The 18,212-nt window shown below is 41.0% G+C and overlaps 1 protein-coding gene across 6 annotated transcripts in view; it reads right to left on the bottom strand.

Annotated features, from left to right (window-relative positions):
- casz1 (castor zinc finger 1) overlaps positions 1-18,212 on the bottom strand; it is a 170,982-nt gene that overhangs the window by 20,477 nt on the left and 132,293 nt on the right. For 4 of the 6 annotated variants that reach the window (XM_065961737.1, XM_020632221.3, XM_020632219.3 and 1 more), the window contains 4 exons: positions 12,938-13,489; positions 6,966-7,866; positions 4,770-4,835; positions 2,074-2,170 (listed from right to left, as the gene is read on the bottom strand). In XM_065961737.1, the coding sequence (XP_065817809.1) occupies positions 2,074-2,170; positions 4,770-4,835; positions 6,966-7,866; positions 12,938-13,445 (1,572 nt within the window). In that variant the 5' untranslated portion in view covers positions 13,446-13,489. The remainder of the gene's footprint in view (positions 1-2,073; positions 2,171-4,769; positions 4,836-6,965; positions 7,867-12,937; positions 13,490-18,212) is intronic. The other 2 variants (XM_020632220.3, XM_020632223.3) reach the window with 1 other exon arrangement.

Below are 18,212 nucleotides of genomic sequence, written 5' to 3'. Positions count from 1 at the left end.
TTCGCTGAGATATGATTCCATTTTTAATTAAAGCATTAGCACTCGCTTTTGGTTAATGCGTAGCCTGTAATGATGAGAAAATATGCCAAGAGACCCACCTTCATAAATTACAAAATAAATAAATGACACAAAAAAAAACCTTCCCACACCCAGGAGCCAGGAACAAAAAACAGAAAAGACACTCCACAGAGACCTGCAGCAACCAAATCTGCTGTAATTGGGCTTAAGCTGATGTTACAGAAGCTGTAACAGAAGAAGAGCGGATCAATGAGACAGTTCTGTCTTCAATCCATATTTATCTCCAGTTGAGGGAAAAACATCAGAAAGAACTATTCTAAAAAGCAACTAATTACTGTACAAAGTAGGGTAATTGCTTTGTGTCATGTGCTCCACTCGCACACAAGTAAAAAGATCTCACACAGCTGTTCTGTCTTTTGTTATTGGCCTGTTTCCCACTGCATATTTTTGAGATGTGTGACTCTTGTAGAACACAACACGTCTTTAGGATTTTTTTTAAATCTAATTGACGAATGCGTTCGGTTCATCACTTTTTGAATTATTTTCCAGAAATATCCAAAGCTTAGTTCTGGGTCTTTATGCTTTCTGGTATCTAGTGGATACTGATGACCGGAAGAGAAGTTGAACTGCGGTCATGGTACATTCGATCCATCAAGCCATCCAAAATAGGCTATGGAGAGAGCTGACTGGGAAAAAGATCTCATTTTCAGTTGAGTGGTGATGAAGGTTGGGAGCCACTTGCTACATTTATTTTAGGATTCCCACTAGTGTGGCAAGATGCACACTCTCCCTCATGTACAAGCCCATGAAAGGAGAATGTTAAGACTCAGCCAATCGCCCGGAGGCTGGCAGTGGGATAATATTCCAGGAGAGTGTGTCATGTAACATTTCATGAGTTATCGCTTGGAAAGGGGCTGCTCATCACTGCCTGCTTGTTTTTTTCAGGGTATTGACATCCCAGAGAGCTGGCCCCAAAGCATATCTGTGTTTCCGCGCAACGCAAAAAGCAACAGAGGAATGAAGACCTGACCGTGGAAATTGCGATGATAACCTGAACTAATACTCTAAATAATGACATGAAATGATTTTCCTTTGTATTCCTCCAAGACTGTGTCTCATCAGACTGTGAAGTGGGATGCATGAAGAAAATAAAAGCTTGGATCTGTAATGCTTTTCACCAGATAAACAATATTTATCGAGCGGTAATCTCTCTTGATCGGGAGCAGACAAAGGAGATTACAGCTGAAGATGGCTTAATTCAGAAAATTGTTGAGAAAGGAGGAAAAGCACACACAGCTCTGGCTGTGCATGGATTTTTGACATCTTTGACAAATCTACCCGTGTTTGTCTAACTCTCTCAGGCCATATGCTACAGCAAACACAAGGCCTGTGTTATGATCTGCTCTGTGTTTTTTCTCCTTCCTGTGCCACACATGACAACTCCTGGGACCAGGACAAGATTAATAACGTGAAAGGGGATTAAAGGCAGGCCCCCAGTCAGTGGCAGATGTCTATGTCTATGTCTGCACATAGATAAAAAAGAGCCATATTTCAAACATATTTACAATTAACCCATGTGATTAAAGGCCAACCATCAAAGACCAACTGTGCCTGGAAGACGCCTGCAAGCGCTGCTAATGTAAATACACACAGCCTTTTAGGGCAAACAAAGTTTTCATGGAAGTAGACTTTGGCTGGGTGTGCCTACCAATGAAAAGAAAATCATTTTAGCCAGTTTGTCTATCCTAAAAACACCTTATGCCCTCTTGTCATGTCCTGCAGTAAGAGAAAATACCTTTATTTTAAATCAGTTAACATTGTAAGTAATGTAGATTATACTGAATGTAAGAAATACAGTTGAACTTCAGCAATGATTAGTTTTAAGTAATACTTGAAAAGGATGCCAAATCAAACACAATGACTTTTATCTTTTTTTCCTCATTCTGTCAGAATCTGAACTGTGAGGCACTTCGGTTGGACTAAAGTTTGCAGGGAACAGATAAAAATCTTAGATGTGTATTTTGGAGAAGCTCAAAAAATTGATAAAGTACTCACGCTCACCTGGTAGTTACACTCAGGGTCCATGCAGTGGTAATGCTCTCTGTACTGGTACGCACAGTGCACATGTCCACAGTGTTGACTCCCAGAGAACCTGAAAAACAAAGTTACAGGGGACACTTCAACATTTACACATTTGAGCTGGGAACACACGAGAGCTTATCGCACAAAGAACAGTCGCAGGGATGAAAAGGCTGAGCGATAAAGCCGCTTAGGAAGACAACGGTGTGACTCAAAAGTAATCAGCTGCAAATCAAGAATGATTAGTGAAGAAAATTATTTGAAATTTCAGGAACAGCAAAAATAAAAATGGTGAAGGAGCTTTCAAAGGCATTATGCTCGTATCTCCTTCAAAGTAACTCCTTCAAACTGGCTTCTGCTTTCCACACTGCTGCAACAATTTACCCGTCTGTCACACCAATTTCAGCCAAATTAGCTCCATTTATTTCCAAAGCAGCCGTAAGAGACACTTATTACAGTGAAACCCTTTCCCTTGACACGCATACACACACCCACTCAAGCATCAGGAACCCAATGACTACTTTGTTTCTAAATGCTGTGAAAACCCTTGTCAAATCAATGCACAGTTCTTTCAGGTTAACCACAGTTTTATATTCTCTGTTAGGAAAAGGGTCAGGTAGCATGAGATGTGAGGACAGCGCTGTCTGCTTTTCACCACAAACCTCTTCACTCTCAACTGGAATCAAAAAAAAAAAAAAAAAAGAAAAAGAGAGATTTTAGTCTGGCTCTCAAAAAAAAAAAAAAAAAATCTTACAGCTTGCTACACAGTTCAGCCACTTTTATGGAGGCGATTATAAGTCTGACAATGATGACTGTTAAAATCCTCCAATTACCAGTGAAAACACACAAATAAACATTTGCACTGCTGCTGCCAAGAGCTCCATCTGCTTGTGCAGAGGAGAGGGGGAAAAGGGGGCTGAGTAATATTTTTTCCATCTCTCTTTCGTTTTTTCCTTGTTAGGATTATCCCAGAGCTGCATTTACAGATCACTTTGCTGAGTTCATTAAGCTAATTGAACGGCCTATCCACTACTCTTTTTAAGTTGGCTGTGTGAGTGTATGTGTGTGTGTCTAGAAAATGGTGTGGTGGTACAGGGTTTCTTTCGGAAGTTTTGATTGCTCTTTTAGGAAAATAGTCAAACCTTGAGTGTGCACACATTAAAGCCGACATATGTCCTAGCCATTGATGATTTCTATATCCTTCTTTCCCAAATATACACAAGCGTACACATTTATACTTAGGTACACATAAACACCCCCCTATTCCCTTGAGACTATGGCCCACCCCTCTGCTCATTGCCCGGCTGTATCACTTTGCCTCTGGACAATTCCCACTTGCCGCGTCAGGGGGCCTAATGGGCCGCTGCTATTCAGCAGCAGATTAAATATTAATATCGCCACGATACAGAGATTGCAGCGCATCTCCAGTTACAATGGAGATACACAGATCAAAGTGCAGAGGCAATAGTGAGTGCATGAAAGCATTTAAAGAGTGAAACTGCAGCTAAACACTATGAGGGAAGCTCTTTTAAATATCAAACTGTCCTATGGTGAGGAGATTAACTTTTTCCCTTTTTTCACAAAGATGGGTGCATACACGTTTACTACACTGGATTTTAGCATTAGTGTGCACTCATTAGCCCCAGCTCAAAAGAGGACCCTCCTCCGCTTCTAGCTCCCCTCTTAGTGCTACATTTGCCCTTTTTATGAGCCCTCCTTTTCCATTTTTTACACCCTCCTCTTCTATCCGTTCTCTCTTTTTTCCCAACCCTAACACGGAAATTGAAACTGTATCTGGGCTTATCTGCAGCCTCCCCGTGCATCAACTGCCGAGATGTTTAGACAAATTTTATGCATTATGCAGCGCAAATATCAAAACAGTTCTTGGCAGTGCCAGCAGAAGCCTCATTAAAAATTCCTTAATTAAATCTTCTTGCAAAATGTAATCAGTCCAAGGAAGGGGTTTTGTGTGTGTGTATGTGTGTGCAGAAGAGGACGTGTGTGTATGTGTGAGTGTCTGTCAGTGCCAAGGCTTTGATTTGTGCCCTTCATGTTATGGCTTGGAGAAGTAATCATTAACGCCAAAGCCACTTTGGCTTTTCAAATGCTGTTTTTCTCTCTTTTTAAATGGAATAAACAAACAAGTGATAATCACCTTTCTAGTGTCGGCTCAAAATGAATCCAGAATGGGGGACATTGTTCTGTGTCCATTGAAACACAAGATACCTCCCTTGCCTGATGTATTTTTCTCTGTTGGTGTGAACTTCTGACTTTTTAGATCACTCAGCTCCTCTTGTGTTCAACAATAAAAAGAAGAACTGAAGAGGACCCCGTCCTAAGCTCCTCTATCGTCTCTGTGTCAGTCACAGCTACAGATTTAGATAGAAATATATTCTCTTCAATATTTAAGTGCTATACACACCAGGAGCTTTCTGTTCAAACAGTTACAGTAAGAAACCATCTAACCATTTCCCTTTCATTACATTTCATCCTTCTACTTAACATAAATTGAAGTTTTTTCTTAATCAATTTACTGCACATTGATAGAACACTCTCGCACCAGTCTAAGATCTACATCATGAATAAAACACACCATGGGTGTATGGGAAAATGCTCATCTCTGTTTTAGGTATATTTTTTCATCCATGCTGCTCATTGAGGGATTTGCATACCTGGCAATATATTTCTGGTAGAGGTTGATGTCGTCGCTGGGGGGTTTATCTGGTGGCAGGCCATTCCTAATGCAACAGCAAATACAAAAGAGACAGGATTAATGGTGAGGTTGGGCTGCCTGTTGTTAATAAAAACAAACTGACACAATATTTACTTACAAGCCGCTCCCAAACTTTGGACTATCAATATACATTTTCTTGCAGCATAACAGCGTTTTCATGTGCTCTATGAATCAGGGATGGAAGGCGCACACTTTGATGCATAGTCTCCCAATGAAAGGCAAAATGCAGGAGCAAAGGGACATTAATCTTTTATGGGGTATTTTGGTGAGTGCTCATATGCAAAACTGGATAATGGGGATGTGAAAGAAAAGCTCTGAAAAGGCCCTTTCTGAAAACCTCTAAGGACCTTGGCTCCTAATACTGATGTCAAGTTGTCTCCAATTAGTCTGGACTTATTACAATAAAAGATGTAAGAAAACACTACCGCTTCAAATGCATCTGGATCAAGCTAATCACTGTAGTACCAGTATCTACATACACAACCAGATTCAACTCAAAAAGGAAATCAAGGACATTTTATCATCTAACCGGGGGGCACTAAGGGACCCTGTGTGCTTTTTGTCACCTGTGATGTGATTCCTTTCATGAGGTTGGTAACTGTGCTTTCTGTAGAATGGCAGTATTGGTTCTGCTTCATCTTATTTCAAAAAAGGCCTTTAGCTCTATATGAGCAGCTCCACACAGGGGGGTGACCTGAGGTTAATCTGGCCCAGAGGGGAGGATACGTGGCCAGAGATTCTCCCTTGGACCAGCTCTCATTCCTGTATACAAGCATCAGACTGGGTCAGTTAGCCAAGCTTGTAGCTTCCCTGAGCCCAAACCTGACAAAGGGCAAAACCTGAGGGAGATGTGCCTGAGGATTCTTGAATAGTGTCTTTGATAGGTCTTGACTAACTAGAGACAAGGTCAAAACCAATCAAACACTCTCTGGGAGCTGTTTCCTACTGGTAGTGCACACGACTGTAGGCTAGTTCCCCAAACCCCTCGTTTGCTCCCTTTAAAGTGCACTCGTCAGGCAGTGTAGAGTCGGCCCCTGTGACTTGCCGGGAGGTTAGTCATGGCTCCAAAGTAATTAAAGGGAGAGTTGTTACACCCTAGCCAAACGAAAGAAGTCAGTCACTTTGCGATGACTGTGCTAAATCAGTCTCCACGGAGTGCTACAGCGAGTAAACACTTCATGTGCCTTCGCAACTCATCATGTCCTGGATCTATTGGGCGCTATGCGCTATTTCACACTACATTTCTGTTGGCTGCTGTAGAGGTAGCAATTACCTTTGCGTTAGGCTAACTGACTCACAGTAGCAGTTAAGTGTATGTGAGCCTCACATTAGCTCCAAGGTGTTCCACTGGAACTAGGGATCTTTTCTATGCACTCATAAACTTTAATTTGGAAATTTAATGACAAGTTGTGTAATTTATTAACTGATGCATAGGAGAAATGCATTATTTTGGGGCAAACTAATTTTACACTGTGTCACACAATAACATTAAGTGTCACTAAGCATTTTTCTATTTTTATTTATCAATAAGAAAGATTCTGTTATCTTTTGCCCCAAACTTGATTCTGTTTGTTAGTTAAATACCTCATCATCTACAACAGATCTAGTGGAAAGTTAGTCATGGCAAAGGAGTAGGTTGTCTGTTGTTGGTGCCTCACAATGTTCAGATTTACTGTGCTGGAGCACGGGTTTAGCACAGCGGTTAGAGTGTGCTCGCCATGGAATCCGACCTTGGCCTTTTGCTGTATGTCATCCCCCACTCACTATTCCCAAAGTTTTCGGTTTATCTTTAGCTGTCCTAACAATAAAAGGAATATGGTCCCAAAATAAGTAAAAATCTGCAGTGCTAAAATAAAGAAAATGAAATGTTTTCCTCATACCTACAGTTTTTGTAAAGGCCATGAACATTTGTTTTTTTTTCACTACTTTAACCTGCTTTCAATAAAACAGATATCACCACTTCACTAAACAATTCAATACAATCTGTATCAAACTGTATGGCATAGACTCTATGGATGATAATGTCACATAAAGAGACCTGTCTAAACATGGCAATTTCCTTAAACTGAACAAAACTTAAACTATAGGATATTTGTATGACTATTTTACGGTTTCACATGCTGAACAGACTTACTTCACAGAGGACACAGTGCCAGTGGTGATGGAGTCAGTCTTGGAAAAGCTGGACTTCAGGTAGTCAGAGGCGTTGAAGCTTAAGTGTCCAGTCTGGTCCATTGTGAGCCCTGGGGCGATGCTGGCCCCAGCTGCACCTACAGTTGGAACTCCAGGAGCTCCTGGGTTTCCGGGTGCTGTTGCGAGGACATTGGGCATCAGTGAGGCCTCTGGTGTACCTGGCATCAGCTTCTGAATTGTTCTGATGTCATACTTCGAAGGACGGCCCACTTTGCCAGTTTTAAAGGCGATGGCACCGCCCATGTCAGGGTTGCCCTCACCAGGCTTGAAGAGGTGCAGGAATTTGACATTCTCCAAGTCGTACTTGGAGGGTCGTTTGTAAGCATTGCCGTTCTGCTGCTGTAGACTCTCACCCATCTTCAGCTTCTGAATAAAGAAGTCATACTTTGAGGCTCGGGACGCCAGGTTCTGAATGTGAGAGGGATTTGCTGGCTGAGAGGTGCCCAGCTGAGGTCCTCCTGGCTGTTTGTGGTCCAGGCTTGAAGGGTAGATCTGTGCCTCGGCCCCTGGGAGGCATCCAGGGGTCTGGAGCATAGTAGCACTCTTATCTTGAGCCAGTTTTGAGTTGAGGTCATCTGGTTTGGGTGGGGAAGCATGCATGGGCCAGGGTAGGGTCTCACCGGCTTTCAGCTTTCGTATGTACTCTTCGTACTTGGAGAAGCGGGCGCGTCGTGAGGCCTCCTCGCTGCTGAGGGATGAGGGGTCTGAGGTAGCGGCTTTGAGTTTCTCAAAGCTGATCTTCTTGGTCAGCTCATCCCTTACCTGCTGGTCATCATAACCGAACATTCCCAAAAATTCATTCATGGTGTTGGCTGCATAGTCTCGCAGGGCAGATGCTTCTCCTGTACAGAGAAAGAGAAAAGGGAGCTCCTTTAATTATTCAAATATTATTCTTGGCATTAAAGTCATCAGTTATAAAGGGTTAAGTAGGCCTGTGTTACAAGGGGAGAATACATTTTGTTGGCTTAATTGCTAAAACCTTTTCTCCCTCAAATTGATATTAAGAAAACATTGTGCAGAGTTGTGATAATTGAAGAAAGCTAAAATTCCATTTATATTTTTCTTGACAATGAGTGTTTATGATTGATGTGAGGCCATCATCTTCATTATTTCAGAACTCAAGTAAATTTATCAACAGGAAAAGTGATTCTGCACTGCAAGCTACGACAACATCTGTACATGTCTGTGCATTTTTGTGTCTACAAGCAGGCGGTCTGAAGCAGTGCTCTTCCTGTTTTGGTTGCAGTAGCAGTCAGTCCTGCAGACTTTGCAGGAGACTGTACCACACAAAATAACGTATTCTTCATAAAGGAACATGCATTAACTAAGTTCATATACCAAATACAGATATATTTAGATGTAGACTTCTGTTAAACAATGTAAAAATAAAAAAATTCTATCTTATCTTACTTTACCTATCTTGAAAATGTTGGTATGTTAAGAGCAATTATTAAAACCCCCAGAGAGCTTTGAGTGAGGTACTGTAAAATAAAATGATAATTGTCACCTTCAAGAGTGAAGAGAACAAATCCTTTCCTTCTTCCCTCTCTTTGCACATTTGTGAACTGAAACATCACTTTCATTTTAAGAGTCCATTAAATTGGACAACTTCCCCAAGGACATGGACGAAATATAGTCAATGTATAGTTTAATTGCATTATGTGGAGATTAATTCTGGCCCATTAACTTTCATCCAGGTTAGTGCAAGAGGTCAAAGAGTGGGGAAAAGGGAAAAATGATTTGGCCTGAAAGCATTGGAGGGGCAAAGTTCTGCACAGCGTAGAGGAGGACGAACAGAAAGGAGACGTTACAGGGTGTGTGAGAAAAACAAAAAAGAATAAAGAGGGAGGACCCAGAGGCAACCACTATGCCAACTGTTTTCGATTGTTGCTCCAACTCAATTCCAAAAAGAGCCGTAGTTGCGTCAGACTGAACGTTTGGCAGGATACCAGAACACAGATATGCAAGTTATGCACAAGATGATAATTTACCTGGGTAATGTAAAAGCTCTGTCCTTCTTAACTCCTGCTTGGCACAGTTAAAGGACCAGGGTCCAAAACCTATTTTTGATTTGTTTTATTGCATTTTTCATCACCAGTAAACAGATGAGCTCGTGAGAAGTAATACCACCAACCATTGGGGAAACTAAGCCATAAATATTTTTGCACCTGTCTCAAATGTCTCAGTTATTGCTAAATCAGTCACTGTGCCCTGCTCTTCACATCTCCTACGCAGTATGTAAAATAATCCCTAATTTTCCATTCACTGTGTTGGGGTTGCTCAGCTGCCCTGTGATCAGTATGAAAGAGGATCTAGAAGTTTGAAATGAAATGCAGGAACAATTTTAGAGAAAGGGATCAGGTATTTGGGAGGAAATATCTACATGTGAGCTACTGATCCTTTAATTAAAGCTACCCTCCAAAACATCGTCCAAAACCACAGATTCAGGTACTGTAATTACCAGTATTACAGTGTCATTCAATTTAATACTACATTTCTGTTTTTCCCTAACCTGCTCAATTTATTAGACAATAGGACACAAAATACCACTGAACATTTACATTTAAAATGTAATTTAGCTAAACATTCCTTTCATTTCATATAGGTGCTGATAACTTGAGTTGTTGCTGGGATTTTACAGCTACTGTATTTATGAGGCCATCTCAGGTCATGGTATATCATATAGCTCTAAAGTTAGGGCAGAGCCCCCCTACCCAGTGCCAGCTCAACCCCCACCCCCCATCACACACCCAAATAAATTTTTAAATAAGGAACTCCACTTAACTGTGAGAGGAGTGTTATTTGTAAAAAAAAAAAAAGGTTACACTAAATATTTGTTTGGACAAAAACTTTAAGATTCCTAAATTTAAAAACAAATCTAGATTTCCTTTTTTTTTAGCATGACTCTGATATGCTAAACTCTGCTTGGATCAAAAGTTGTTTTTTTTTACATTTCTTTTGCTAAGGTGCTAACCATTACTATCAACATAATTGAGTCACGTCTTGATTTCTCAGTGGAGCCACGTGAGGTGCTATCAATGAAAGGCAAATGATTAAACTTGGAAGGATTATGAGATAACCTTTCTTAAACACCATATAAATGACTTTTTCACTGAAGTACCTGACTGCTTTCTTGACAAAGTCATGTGAAACCGGGTAGGAAACTATGAATTGGTTTTGGTGAGATTGGTCCAACTACTGATTCCACAATGCATGGCATTAAAGTATAAAACTAAATTAAATAAAAACAACCTCTTTTTTCTCTGTATTTGCATAATTTATTCCTCCTGTTTTTTAACACACCAGACGTTTTCCTCTGCACCCTTCTTTAGTGACAGATGGAAGGGTCTCCTATACTGACACGGCAAGCAAATCTTAGTACACGATGCAGACCTGCCTTGTCTATATTTGAGGCAATTAGGCAACATTTACCCTCCCAGATATGATAACAGAAGGGTATTCTATCTCCTTTAGGCTGACCAAACATGGCCATCAGAGTGGCATAGCTTCTGTGCACACAGGACTGAGAGGCAGAGGTGTCGCTGATGATAAAGGTGCATTCTAGTGGCTATATATGGACTAATCTGGAGCTTAATACCCTCCATAGGGTGTCAGTTGTGAGCCAGACATACACAATTTAAATCATTCGTTTAAAACTGTTTTAATAACATGCAGGGTTTTAATTTAATTTCCTTTACAGGAAGTTTTGAATAGAGGGATTATTTTATATGGAACAATAATTTAAATAGAGTTTAAAAAAGCAATTTGTGTGAATGTCAGTGAATTAGTTTAAGAGTGTTTTGTTCGAATGGACAGTGGTATCCAGATAAAGAGTTACTTTGAATAAATGACATTATGTGAAATTGTTTGGACTAATTTGACATACACAAAACTGTACAGAGCTTCAAACCTCCTCTCTGTTTGCTTAGTTAATTAACAGGCAGTAAATAGAGAGGGCTTTGAAACTACTTGAAATGAACAATAACCTTTTACAGTGAACCCAGAATTTCAAATGGAAGTCATGGTCAAGCCTGTTTGATCCATCGCTATGAGCATCTCTGTCATTGCTTTCATAGTTTTTATTCATTGGTTATTCCATTGACTTGCTTATGAGGGCTCTAATGCGACATCTAAATTATCTAGGAAAAGTATTCTGGGGTTTTGCACTGATAGGAAATCCGCACGATGCCTCGATGTGAGGAGTTAAATGTTTTGAAGGTCGCAGTTTCTCTCATTGATCTTGCAATGTTTGTTAATTACATTGTCACTGATGTTGTGAGAGATAATTAAGCCACTATGTTTATATGCATAATTACGTGCACTCCGCATCAGCCTTTGAAAGACAGTGGTGAGAGAGAGAGATAGAGAGAGAGAGAGAGGGGGAAAAATGTTTTAATTGTGTGCTGAGCAGAAACATGGCAATATAGATGCCCTAGTTACAATCAACAAAGAGCAACTCTGTAAAAAAAAACAAAAAAAACACACACTCTTAAGACAAGATTTGCAACTGATGCAGTGTGCTCTCCCCGCAGTCTTCAAACACACGCTTTGTTGTGAGATGTAAAGTAGTGAGGGAGCCAGAGGAAGAAAAGGTGTAGGCCTGCTACACAACAGTAATACATATTTACAGACAGGCTTTTTCACGGCCGTGAAATAAACACAAAATGACTAATTAAAACCACAAAGACTTTTTTTTTCATTTGCGTCTGAAGTGAAACCTGCTTCATTTTCTGAGAAGCCCCTGCCCCCAATACTGTGTGGCCAGAGCTACTGCTGTGCATTTGGTAAAAACAAAAAGAAATGAAGACAAAAAGAGCATGTGTATATGACACTGAGGTAGATGCCTAAACCTAGATGAAAGACCAAAAAACTGTTAAACTGATGTGAGCAACCTCAAAACAAAACTTGTTTTTGTACCGCAACAACCGGTCTCAGCTGCAAATTGCTGTTTTTTTTTCTCGAGGTGTCTGGGAAAAGGTTTTTATCTATTCATATAACCGAGCTATGTTTTTTTTTTTGACAGCTCAGTGTTTTAACTTCTGCTATACAAAGGCCAATCTTCCCCACAGAGAGAATGCGTCTGGTTTCAAGGGTCACAAAGCATATAACTGTAAACGGTATTATTTAAAAAGATTGTTTATGCTGTTAACTCATACTTACGCCTTTAGAATGACTGTTGAAAGTCTGCCTGCTTTATCTGTTTGATAGTCAGTGAATTATACAGACAGAACATCATGTCATAATTTAATAGAGGTTATTATGAAACATTTACGATTTTTCTGTTTGTGAGGAGATAACGTACTTAAGTGTGATATTGTTCTGCAATATAACTTCCTTATTTCTGATTTTATCTGATCTCTTGGATTTAGCAGTTTTAAAAAAACAAAACTTCTTCATGGCAAACTACAACACCATGAAATAGAGGAGCTTGAAGCAGAGGCTAAGTTTAGTGAGCTTAGGGAAAATCAAAGACTCAATATGTAATCCTGGGTGTAATATGAAGCTTAGCCTGGTCCTGCCATGTGCTTTTGGCCCACAGCTGCTGGGAGGGTGCATAAGTGGCCTCGTGTTGTAAGCCTTCTCCATTTATGAATTTCTTTAAGAGTAAACCTCACACACTGTCAAGTTCCTGTTTTCCCCCCTGGCTTGCCAGTTGAATCTGTCTTCAGAGTAATAATGTCACCGGCTATTCTTAATGTAACTCTAGAGCATGTCTTTTCAATAATGGGCACACTTAAGCTAATGTGGATGTGGCAATGTCACCCACCCTCTGAGATTCCAACCTTAATACTATGGAGGGGAATGTTTTCAAGTCCAAAGGTAGCATTTTTTCAAGACAAATTAAAAAGGTTCAGGCAAGAGTACGAGTGTGGCATGGACACCTGATTTAAGGGGTAGAAAGTCTGAATATACCTGGAGAGGAGAAAGGTGCTTGGCGACTCTGGGCCTCGCTTGGCTGCATGTAGGTAACATCTTTCGAAGGCTTGTCTTCAGGTTCTTTGTCATTATGGAAACTGCTATCATGAGACCCTGCCGTGGGCTCGGCCTCCTCTTCGTCGTCACTGCAGCCTTTGGGATGTACCATGTAGACACCTTCAGGAGGGCTGTCTTCATCATTGCTGACTTTGAGTTCATGCTCCTGTTCATCCTCAGGAGCTGGTGGCTCATCGCCATACTCGCCGTTGACCCACTTCTCGATGGCCTCGCGTCTCTTCTGGTCCTCCTCTAGGCTCTGATTTAGGCTCAGGCTCTCGGGGAAGTTGGTCTCATTGTCATCGTAGAGGGAACTGCCACGCTCGCTGTTTTCTGCCACACTCTGGTCTCCCTCTGCATTCTGGGAGCTGCTGTCGAACACCACCTGGCGGCTCAGCTTGGCACAGATAGCATTGAGTTTTAGGCCACCTTTCCTTTTGGCGGCCATCTTGGATTTTCCTGAGGTCGTTTCAGTGCATAAACTCCTTTCAGCTGATGGAAACAAAAAATTGATGAAAGTTGTTTAGTGTCACAGATGTCTTTGTTATGTTTGATAAACATAAAACATCAGCAAATTACATTTTCTCAGTACGTTTTTTTTTTTGTTTCCCCCAAAACTTAGTTTGAACCAGCTATTACGTGTCAGTAACTTTCATCACAACGGAAAAACAGTATAGTGCAAAAGTGACTGATGCTATTTATAACACCCAAAGGCACTTAACAATAACAGCACAAGACTGGAAGGACACACATAGATACTGTACATATCTTTCTAAGTCACACCTCTTCGGTCAGCTCAGTTTAACACAGCCATGGAAAAAAAAGAGAAAAAAAAAAGTGCAGGCGACTGAAATCACAGACTGATACTTATCAGGCCCCCTACGGTACTACAAGCAACAAACACACGGCTACATAATCCTTCACATGACAACACTATAGAGACACCGTGAAATGTTATCTTCACTCTCACCTAAGGAGGCTGTGGTCCTGCCACTGAGTGGGGGGCTGCACAGCATTAAAGCTGTCAAGATGTGGACTGAAAATGCTTTGCACTTTTAGGCTTTTTGGAGCCGTGTTCTCATGTTGGCTATTCAGTGGGATTAGACTCAATAACAGGTTTGGTACTGGTAGCTGGTTTGACTTTATTAAGAGAAAAATAATATGCCATGTATACAAGCTCTTTCTTTATTGGCTGTCTTTTACTGTTGATCCAGCCAAGACAGCAGCATGAATATATCACACAAATGTTTTTGTAGTTACCTTGATTTACATATCTTTGCTTACGAATACTGCGCAGTCTCAACACCCCCCCCCCCCCCCCAGTGCGGCATCTCTGAACAATAGACCATGATAGAGTGTGTGCTTTGGGGCAGGAATGGGTGGCATTATTTTAACACAAGTGGGGCTATCTTTATAGCATGTCCTCTGATGAGGCAGGAACAGCTGCCTGTGGCATTCCATATCCAGAGCTGCCTTTTTAGGGCAGAAACTGCACTCTAGTACCTTTCACTTTATTTCCAGAGCCACCAAAGTTCACCTTTCAACTGCATTTTGTGGACTCAAAATCAAGGCCAGATCCTTATCAAGTTGTAAATAACTTTTAAAAAGCAAGGACGTAACTGCGACTAACACAGGTTTTTTTTTAAGCACAGTAAAAACACCAGAGAGCAGACAAATGTTGACAGTTTATTCTGTTTTTACTGAGCAGTGTGTCTTTGCCAGCTATAGGCTCAGTGGAAACAGTTAAATGGCATGCTACAGCGGATATAAGTCTTCTTGTTTGAAGTTGTACTGAATTCAATACGGTCACATACGGTGTGGTTAAGGGGGGGGGGGGGTGTAGAGTTATCAGAGGTAACTGAGTTCTATCTTAAAGACTCGATTCAGTCTCTATAACAATGAGTACAAGCCTCCTCATTATTCCTCAGTCATAAAGCCCTGCACAATCATGTGTGAGCCATTGCAAGCATTATGTAAATCACATCAGTGCAACATAAAATCCTGTTTTCATTTTCTTTTGCAAAGCTGTGGGATCATTAGAGGATATACAATTTGAAGGAGTTCACAGATCAACCCGTCACTAGACAATGCACCCGAGCTCCCCACACATGCTTTCTCAGTTACTGTATTTACATTGCAGACTTCCTCTCTGAAACAATGACTTAAGGAATTATGTCGTTTTTAGTGGGCCGTATATCAGCGGGGCATTACTGTACAATTTAGTGTTAGACAATTGCAGGCGGAGGTGAAAGGGTCACCTTTAAGAGGACAGCAATTTTAAGAAGAGAAAAAAAGGAATCAGCTGGAAAAACTATTAGGAAGTGGAAGACATAAATTTTCTAGTTGTTTTCTTTCTTTCTTTCAGAAATACTCCACAAAGGAAGATTGAGGTCATTTGGGTGTTGCAGTGGAGGTAATTTTTCTGTTTACTGTGTTCAGTATTTCATGCTTTAACTACCAATTTCCTTTGCATTGAAATCTCAAGCTCCTTGTAGGAAATGACCTCTACAGTTGTGTCTTTCCATTAGTGAGTATTTATGTATGATATTCTGTTGACAATAAGGGGATAAATAAATAGAGGATCAAAGTCTGCCTATAACATAATTAACATCTTAACCTAAAATGTGTTTTACATTTCAAAGGTAGTATGTGCTTTAAAAAGCTTATAAAATAGTGTGAGCATCCCGCAAGGAGGAACATTCTATGGTTCAGCAGTTTATGGAAGCTGTCTAAACTATTATTTATGCTGAGGGTTTCTGTCCACAGCAGTTTTTTGCCATTGCTTACAATAGGGATTGCTATGGTAACAGTAAGCTGTTTACCTCAAGTCGTTTGTGTGCATGATAGCGTACAATGAGATAAAATCTGTTGGGACCTACATGAAAGAACAACTTTTCCCTCTGGGACTTACTCCCCCCACCTCCCTGAGAGTCCAGTTAGCATTCTGCCTTATTAATGAATTTCAGAAAGAAAAACAACACTGTCACACGCATTGGACATTATTTACAGTCTGTTTTAGCCTGGTGTGCTAATTGTCAAAGAAGAGACACCTCAGTAAGCACTGGGAGTTGGAAAAAAAAAATAGACAGGTTTGAATTTGAACACAACAGCTGAAACTAATTTTTCCAACTGCTTACGTTAGCTGTGACACTATTTTTACTGGAAACAGTGCAGGGCCACAAAGGAGCGCCATTTAGTGTCTGTATATGGCCAAAACCAAAGGAAAAAGTCAAGAAACTATTTTGAATACATTTTCACAAGGTCAGGTTCTTTTTCATCCTCAGTCAAAAATAAGAGCATCAAAGTTCTTTCTGTCCCTGTTTCTTCTCAGCCCTGGATAACACAGCTTGTGTTCAGGTCTAGCTCTCCCCTCTTACAAACCATCTCTTTCACAGCTCAAAGCCCCACAGGTCTTGTTGGTTTTTGATGCAGAGTCTCTGTTTGTGTGCCAGAATGATATCATGCCCAATCAAGTGGTGTTTCAAATCCTAATAACGCTGTTGGAAGTGCATTATTTGCGTGAACGTGCACAGACTGCAATCAAGGCAGCTTCGGGTAAAGAATGAAGAAGTTAATGATGGCTGTGAATTTACTTCTTCTTAACAAACAAGACCAGAATGCTTATGTCTAAAAACTGTTTTGTCATTATCTTACGAAATATACAAAGTGAAATTGAAAATTGAAAAACGTGGCTTTGTTGTATATTCAAGTTCAGAGTTCCACCATAAATACACCAACTCCCTGCAGTGTTTTTTCAGTTTGTGTGGAGCAAGCGTGGAAGAGGGTCCGTAAATAAGAGGTAGATATTACCTGTTTAAACTGAGGCTTACGTCTTCACCTAATCAAACACAGGTACCAGGCTTGTTGTAGATTCCTGCAGAGTTCCTACATGACTGACACAGGGACAAACCCCCCGCAATATCAGGAGTTAATTAATACAAACAGGGTCTGGGAGATGTCTGTTCAGCTCAGGATTATTTTACAATATGCAACAGAGAGTCCCTTTAGCTCTCAAAAAAAAAGCCTGGTTATAACTTTATGAACCTCTGGCAGATTAATCGACAAGGCTGCAGCTCCCTGTGTGTAGCTCAGTGAACCTTTTGTGTCTCTAGCTCTCAAGGGAGGTGTATATGTGAGAGAGTGTGTGTGCATGTGTGTTCCAGGGAAATCACTGAGCCACGCAGGCAAACATACACAGACACACTTGAAATTAACATGTTTTTATTTTTGTAAATTTACGGCTTGCAGGAAGAGAATGTTTTTCTATTCTCTCTTTTTCCTCTCTCTCCCCCTGCACGGTAGAGAGGCTGCAGCAGCCGCAAGGAAGTCAAGCGGAAAGCCACTGATGGACAACTACGGCACGACACCCAGACCCCAGCATCTGGCCCCTCTCTCATTTTTATTACACAAGAATAACAATAAGCAGGTCGTCGACCCCGCAGTGAGATTTTGCCATAGTTTTCCAACAGTAGGTGCTGCCGATGCCGAGAAATTTCCATTTTTCCGCATGCATATTTAATTGAGTTTTGTCCCAGTGGTGCGGAAATGATTTGTTTTTTGCTCTCTGTTCACTTGACTCCTCTTCGGAGTCGCTAACCCTGATTAAGACGTTCCCGTTAATTTCCCAGCGCACACCTTTTTTTTGTGCATTAATGGTTCTGATCGTCTAATTAAAACTTCTCAGCTCGGCTGCTGATCACCGCTCGTTGTGCCTCTGACCTGAAGTTTTAATTGCCGCATCAGAAGCGATAATAATAATTTTGAGGTTCTGATGATTAAAAACAATGCCATTGCCAACTAGTTGATAGATGGGGGTTTAGGGGTGTGCACAACTGTGGAGAAGTTTATGTAGAGAAGGGATTTAAAAAGTGGGCTTTATAGGCAAGTATGCACAGGTTGAGGGAGACGACTGTAAGTGATCACTGAGGGGAAGGGGGTGGCAGAGCATATGGAAGTCTCCCAACCCCCTTGTTCCTTAGAGTCCTACCACAGAAACAAGTTTTGCTGGGACTGGGACCAAGCTTTCCCCACCTCAAATCTAAATCTGCCACTAAGTGATCCACTTTTGGGCTTTACTCACTTGGCAGGTTTGCCAGGTCGGAAAAGAGAGAGAACAAGAAGTAGAGAGAGCATGAGAGAAGGCACGATAAAGGCACATAAAAGATGACGAAAGTCCACTGCCCTTATTTTCATAAAAAGATAATAGCACTGTAGG

Source organism: Labrus bergylta, chromosome 12, assembly GCF_963930695.1.
Source record: "Labrus bergylta chromosome 12, fLabBer1.1, whole genome shotgun sequence".
Taxonomy (NCBI): domain Eukaryota; kingdom Metazoa; phylum Chordata; class Actinopteri; order Labriformes; family Labridae; genus Labrus; species Labrus bergylta.
Note: the sequence above shows the minus strand (reverse complement) of the source record. Positions and strands in the feature narration are given on the sequence as shown.